The sequence below is a fragment of the Zonotrichia albicollis genome, chromosome 2 (genome assembly GCF_047830755.1).
Source record: "Zonotrichia albicollis isolate bZonAlb1 chromosome 2, bZonAlb1.hap1, whole genome shotgun sequence".
Classification (NCBI taxonomy): domain Eukaryota; kingdom Metazoa; phylum Chordata; class Aves; order Passeriformes; family Passerellidae; genus Zonotrichia; species Zonotrichia albicollis.
The window spans coordinates 39,487,247-39,493,943 of record NC_133820.1 but is presented as its reverse complement, the minus strand read 5'-3'; the positions used below and the strand labels follow the sequence as shown (position 1 = coordinate 39,493,943).

The 6,697-nt window shown below is 42.8% G+C and overlaps 1 protein-coding gene across 1 annotated transcript in view; it reads left to right on the top strand.

Annotated features, from left to right (window-relative positions):
- The first annotated feature begins 2,615 nt into the window (after window positions 1-2,615).
- SPAG17 (sperm associated antigen 17) overlaps window positions 2,616-6,697 on the top strand; it is an 89,051-nt gene continuing 84,969 nt past the window's right edge. The window contains exon 1 of the mRNA XM_074534804.1: window positions 2,616-2,791. Within this exon, the coding sequence (XP_074390905.1) occupies window positions 2,699-2,791 (93 nt within the window). The 5' untranslated portion in view covers window positions 2,616-2,698. The remainder of the gene's footprint in view (window positions 2,792-6,697) is intronic.

Below are 6,697 nucleotides of genomic sequence, written 5' to 3'. Positions count from 1 at the left end.
CAGATAGTCCCAATAACTCTTGCACTAGACCAAATTTCACCTCTTGGAAATGTCCAGCTTACATCTGAACATTCCTGTTTTCTCTGAAGGCACCCCAAGCTGCATACTGTCTGTCTGAATCTGAAATTTGCCTATTCCTCTAACTAGAGGCCCATCAGTATAGCTGAATTACATTCAGGTTTGCTAACACAAGTTTTGAGACTGCAGCAGCTTCGTTATTTTAGTTATCAGAAGGAAGCTGAAGTTATTCCATCAGCTGAAAGTTTGAGCCATCTGACCTCAGATGGCTCAACTGCAAAACATGCAGCTGGATGTTGTGCAGTCCAGACCATTTGGAGGAAACAAAGGCTGTAGTTTCCCAGTATTTCTGATTTGTCTGTCTGTTTCACAATTTAACCAAGGGGATTTCAGTGATCTGGTTCACAGCTTGGCCTACAGGCATCTTTGGCAGCACAACAAAATGGACAGGGACAAGCAGCCATACAATACAACCCTTTCTAATAGAGCAGAAATACAATTTCTTCCTCTCCTTTGTTTGTGAGAGTGGTGGAGGTAATTTTAAATGAACTGGTATAAAGTCCTAGTAATCAGCAGTTCTACTTCAGTTGGACTTGCTATCTGCCACAGCAGCCAACAACAAACAAGTTATCAAGATGCATTTACTAATGTGGTAAGCAGAGCAAAACCATTTCCTTCAAATAGTCCTCATGGATCAGGCAAACCCACAGTAGATATAAACAGGCCAGTTCATGGTTCCCACAGCTACTCTGTGTTCTCAGAGATGTTGGCTGGCTAACATGAATCTCTCTGGTTTTTAACCTTCCAGTGATCTGAGCACACAGATACAGGTATGGGCATAATTAAACAGTTATCATTTCCCACCAAATTCATGGTAATACACATTCCAGCCACACCATCAAGATCTGGGTGCACAACCCTGTCCTGTCGCTCCTCCCAAAATTTATATTCATTCCTGAAAACTGAGCCATGAAAAATCTGAAGGGTGGTTCATATTTAGGATATTTAGCAACATTATCTGTGCATTCATCCCCAAACCTCTCTATTGTTCTGCTACATCAGCTGCTACATCAGATCCTGCCCCATTTCTCTTTTCCATACTCTTGTCAGTGCACCTCTGCAGGCATAGGCTGTGTATCCAAGACTTTAGTGAAGAATAAGGATATGGTGGGAATGTCATGCAGCCTGTTTCTTTGAACAAGTTAAGCCTGATTTTTGGTTTTTGTGGATAATAAAAGAAAAACTCAAAAAGAGAAAAAATGGATACCAGCCAAGAGATAGGTTGGGGGAAATGTTAATGGATGTTGGCAAATCTACTGTGCAGCTTTCCCATGTTAACAACTGTATCACTATTTAGAAATGCTGGGAAGACACCTTTCCGCAAATTAGAAAGATGAGAGATTTGCCTGTTACATCCCCTATGAAGCTAAATTCCCATTCCTTCACTAAAGCTGCATAATGAAAGGTATTTTATACAGCATACACACCAGTTTAGTATCATCCCAGAATGAAATCCTGACTAAGACTGTAACACACCGCACAGCAGGGTTTTAAGCTCTGACGAAAATAAAATAAAGATTTGGAGGCTCTGAGCAACCCTGGTCGGTATAAGGGGGTGGGGGAAGGGCAGCATGTGGTTTGGGGTATTTTCACCAAATGTTAAATCACACAGAATATTTCACTCGTCTCCAGTGTGAGATCACGACATGACTCTTCTGTAATGAATTCTTTATCTTGGCAGCTCTCCTGTTTTCTCCCAACAGTGCCTCCCTCTCCCCTCCTGGTCCCAGTGCCGTAACATATGGTAGTATTTGGAGAGCCACTCGGGCCTGGGAGCTGGCCTGGCTGCCCACACCTGCGCACCCCCCGCCTCGCCGCTCGGCCATGCTCCAGCGCCAGGCCTGGAGCTCACTCCTTCACCCTCCTCAGGGGCACGCCGAGAGCTGCCAGGGTGCTGCCATGTGGCTCTGGGGATTTATGTGTCACTTGGTGCCCTAGGGATTTGATGTGTCACTTGGTGCCCTGGGGATGAGATGTGTCACTTGGTGCCCTGGGGACCAGATATGTCACTTGGTGTCCCTGTGAGTGTGTGTCACCCCAGAACTCCCCATGCAGCCTCGGTGAGGCTTCTACTTCGGGTGGCCGTGATGAAGGCTGCTCATTGTCTCAAAAGTTATGATAAAAGTCTCCAAAAACCTCAAGAGAATGCACAGAATCCATCAGGTTGGAAGGAACAACAGGGGATCATCTGGGCCAAGCTCCCTGCTTAAGCAGAGTTCCTAGAACCACATGGCACAGAGTTGCATCCAGATGGCTCTTGCCAATCCCCAGAGAGTAAGACTCCACAACCACCCGGGCAACCTGTTTCAGTGTGCGGCCACCCGCACAGCAAAGTTCGCACTCATATTCAGGTGCGACTTCCAGGGCATCAGTTTCTGCCCGCTGCCTCCTGTCCTGTGGCTTGCCATCACCGAGCTGAGCCCGGCTCCATGCTCCGACATCCCCTTTAGCTATTTACAGACACTGGCGATGTCCCTTCCGAGGCTGAGCAGCCCCAGCTCCCCCCGCCTTCCCCCGGCCGGGCCCAGCGCTCCCCTTGAGGCCAGGCTGCGCCCGCGGCCGCCGTCTCCGGGGCGACGCGTGGGGCCGCCGGGGCTGCCGCTGCCGCCGTTGCACCGCCATGGGCCCCAAGCAGCCTAAGTCCGGCCAGAACACGCCGGTGTCCGTGCTGCCGACCTGGGAGCCCGCGCTGGTGTCCGCCCGCCTCGAGGAGGTGAAGGCAGCCGAGGGGCAGAGCCGGCGGCGCGGGGGAAGCGGGGAGCGGGCTGGAGGCGGCTCGGGCCCGGGTCGCGGCTGCCGGAGGTCCAGGGGGCCCCGGGAGGGCCGTGAATGGTCCCGATGTGCGGCGGAGCCCCTTTGCCCCCCGCCACCAGCGTGGCCCTGCGGGTTTCTTTGCTCCTCCTCTCCTCGGCACTTTCCTTTCAGGGCTCTGGGTGCCAAGTTTCGGCTCGGAGTGAACTTTTTATAAAGTGCTGAACAACGAGGTTTGATGGAGGTGCTGACACAGCATTAACCGTAGCGTTGAAAATGTGAGGCTGTAATTTTCCTGCCCGAGTGTGTGCAGCTAAAAGGCACTTTTTTTTCCTTTTTATTTTTTTTTCTTTTACACAGTGTGAGGATCTAAAGGCATATTTAGGTTTCCAGGTTCTGTGTAAGCAATGTAATTCTCATAAATCTTGACTTGCAAGAGAGAATTTGGTTTCAAAATAGGGCGGTAGTTTAGCAAACAATAATATTTATCTCACATGTGTTTATCTAGCACGTCTTCTGCAAGTGAGACAAATTGCTTCCGTGGTTTCCTTGTTTTCTAGGTTCCTGTTGTGCCGTGTTTTGCTGTGTGTGTTTTTTTTTTCTCTTTTAATATGCCAGCAGCACTGGTTAAATATGGGGACCTTTTAATTCAGGAGGAGGCTTTTAAACTTGCTAATTGCTTTTCCTGAAAAGGCCACAGATGTCCAAAAATCTCTTAAATATTTACTTGCTTTTACTTTTATTTTGTAGTAACCATATAATACAAGTTCAGCCAAACAAGACCACTTTTTTAATAGCTTAGGCTGTTGTTTCCCATTTTTCCCTAGGACACAGATTTTTCAGTACAGTTCTAAGATGCTTGAGCCCTTTCTTACTTGTGAATCTTGTCCCTACCCTTGGGCAACGTCCCTGAAGCATAAGAATGGGGTGAAGGTTCAATCTCCATCACCTACTCTGTTCCTGGTCTTCCTCCAGTGCTTACTAGCAAGGTGCCAATTAGTGATTATGTTTTTTTATGGTGGTGTTTATTGTGGCTGTGGATATTGTGCAGTGAATTCACTGAACAAGGTGCTCTATATGCTCTGCTGCCTCTACACATAGTTTATTACATTTCTTAAATGCAAACCATTATATTGAAGTATTTTTAAAGGTAGGAAATAAAATGCTCAAAAGTTAGGAAATGTCAAAGTTATTCTGGACCACTCATTGAGGCAGATGAAAAAAAAAAGTTGAATGTTCACTGAATGGGGAAAAAATTCTGTAGGGAAAGATATGTAATCAACTAATTAAAGATTATCATAATTCCTGTACCCATGGGACTTGAGATTCCTTGTTTCCATAATTCTGGTATTGTCTGACTGCTTTCTGTTCCAGTTAAGCTAATTTCACTTTCTCTGCCATGCTCTTCACAGACAGAGCCTTGGGAAGTTGGGAAAAACTGTCCCCTTGCTGTGGTCAGCTTGGACTCGGGCTTCTGAGATGCTGGGCAGCCACTGAAATTTCTTACTGCAGGAGTGTTCTTATTTAGTTCTTACAGTCATGGGCAAGAGCACACTCGGTGCAAAACTGTCAAATGCCAGCAAATTTCTTCTGAGCATGTGTGAATCAAGATTCATCAAGTGTGGCCAAATGTGGGTGTACATAGTGTAAATAAACATGCTCTGTAAAAGCAAATCTTTGACACAAGTACGGCTCTGCTGCCAAATTTAATTCCTTCCTCTTGAACACAGAGAGCATTGAATATCTTAACTACTTAATCACATAGGGGTTTTTATTAAAGGATAAACATGATTTTTAAAAATCAAATCTCATTCTGCAAATAGTCTAACCACATTTTCCCTCGCCCTACCCCAGCAATCATGCAACATACAAAGTTCTAAACTTGAATATATAAAGCTCAGGAACTGAAAGCAGTCTGTAAAAGAGAGTGTTGAACAGCTTGAATTTTAGATCTCACCAGGCATAGTGCGCAAAACTTATTTCTTACTCGTCCTCAGTATTGTATATGAAATACCATATGTATCAGAAATTATTTGGGAGATGACAGGAACTCCTATCAAGTAAATAAATGTCTCTCCTCATAATGCATATGTAAAGAATTTTTAGATCTGCTTGTATCAATTTGAAAAATACTCTTTCTCTTTAGTGAAGGCAAAGGGAATTTGCTACAACTGGTTTTAAATTGTACCAGATAGAGCGAGTGGTGAAATTTCACATTTTAATGTGTTTATGACTTACTATTTTATTGGTTCAATCTATGAAAGCATTTTACCAGTGCTGTTAAGATTTTTATGAACGAGTATACTTACTAAAATATGATTTAAATGGTATTTACTAACCAAATAATTGCTTTTACTAAATGCACTGTGAAAACTGGCAAACACACAACTTAAAAATACATTCAGAGGAAATATGGATTTTCCAGAGGCTCACATTATAGTTTATGTCTATCTTTCTTGTTTGCAATGTGCTATGCAGAAGAACATGGAGTTGCAAACTGTATTTGCCTTCAGATATTTATAATCTATTTTGGTTGGGCTCACTACAGAATTAAATTGCAAAATATAAATTAGGATTCTTAAGTAGTTTTAAACTTTGCATGTGTTAAGTAGCTAAAGGGTGGTATTTGCTAAATGAAAGGTGAATTCTGGGCAAATACAGCCCTTAATTGAGATAACTGTCATTTATTATTTGTTCTTATTAACTAGTATAACTAAGCATAGCAGCAGTAAGCCATGTTCTGTGCTGACTTTCCATCTGTATGATTCCTCTCATTTCATTTTAGGGCCTGAAAATTGAGCTTAGAATCTTGTGAAACCTCTAAAAATGTTCTGAATAGAATGGCTCGTCTTTTGATTGCTATTTATACTACTTCATCTTCAGAGAAAAATTAACATTCTGTTGAGCTTAGATATTCTCTCACTTGCCCATGTTGTACAGCAAAAGCTCAGGCTCTTAAGAACACAAGCCATTAGTAAATGTGGATGTGTCATCAGCACTGAAAGTGAGTCTGCAGATTTCCAAGCAGAGATGTCACCTTAAGGCTACAAAACTCCTGATAAACAACTTTTCTGAGTAATGCCAGCTGTATTTACTGGTTTACAAGCTCCCTCATTGTTGAAAGTAAAGAGTGCTAGCTAGAGTTGTTACTACTCTAATTGTTCATAAATCACTAATTGATGCTCAGATGTTTTGTGTTTGAGTTTTCGAATGTTTCTTCTCAGCCCTTACAGGTAAATTTGAAATTTTGCTGTAATGAAATGAAATTAATGGTTGTTGTCCTAAGAGAAAAGAACCCAAACAATCAAACAAAACAAACACACAGCAGGCAAAAAAAAAACCAACAGACAAACAACCGAGAAAGCAACCAAACAAAAAACCAGAAAACCCCACAGCAGAAAGTAACACAAAAATAAAATAACATATACCCAGATTGTCTGGAAATAGGAGGAGGGTAAGATGGCTGCTTGATGCTTTTCTTGGCCAAAGAGATCTAGAAACTGATACTGAAAAAATAAACAATATACCTGACTTGTTCAACTGTCTTCCATAGAACAGCTGGGCTTTTGTGTCTAGGAAATGAAGCAGAGAAAACAAGATATGTATAAAAAAGAAGAAAAAAATTGTGTGCTACATCTGCTTTTTTTCTTCAGTGTGAATTAAAGTTAGATATTTTCTTAACAGACCTATGCTATTCAAATACTGCTGTGATGAAGATATACAGGCTATGTGTACTGGTTTTTAAGAGCTGGGAAAAATCACATTACAGAGGAACACAATGGAGCCTTGAGAGCAAAATCGTGAGAAGATGACGCACCTTCTGTGTTTTGTGAAAGCAAGGATTTTGGATAGCCATTTGCTGCTTACA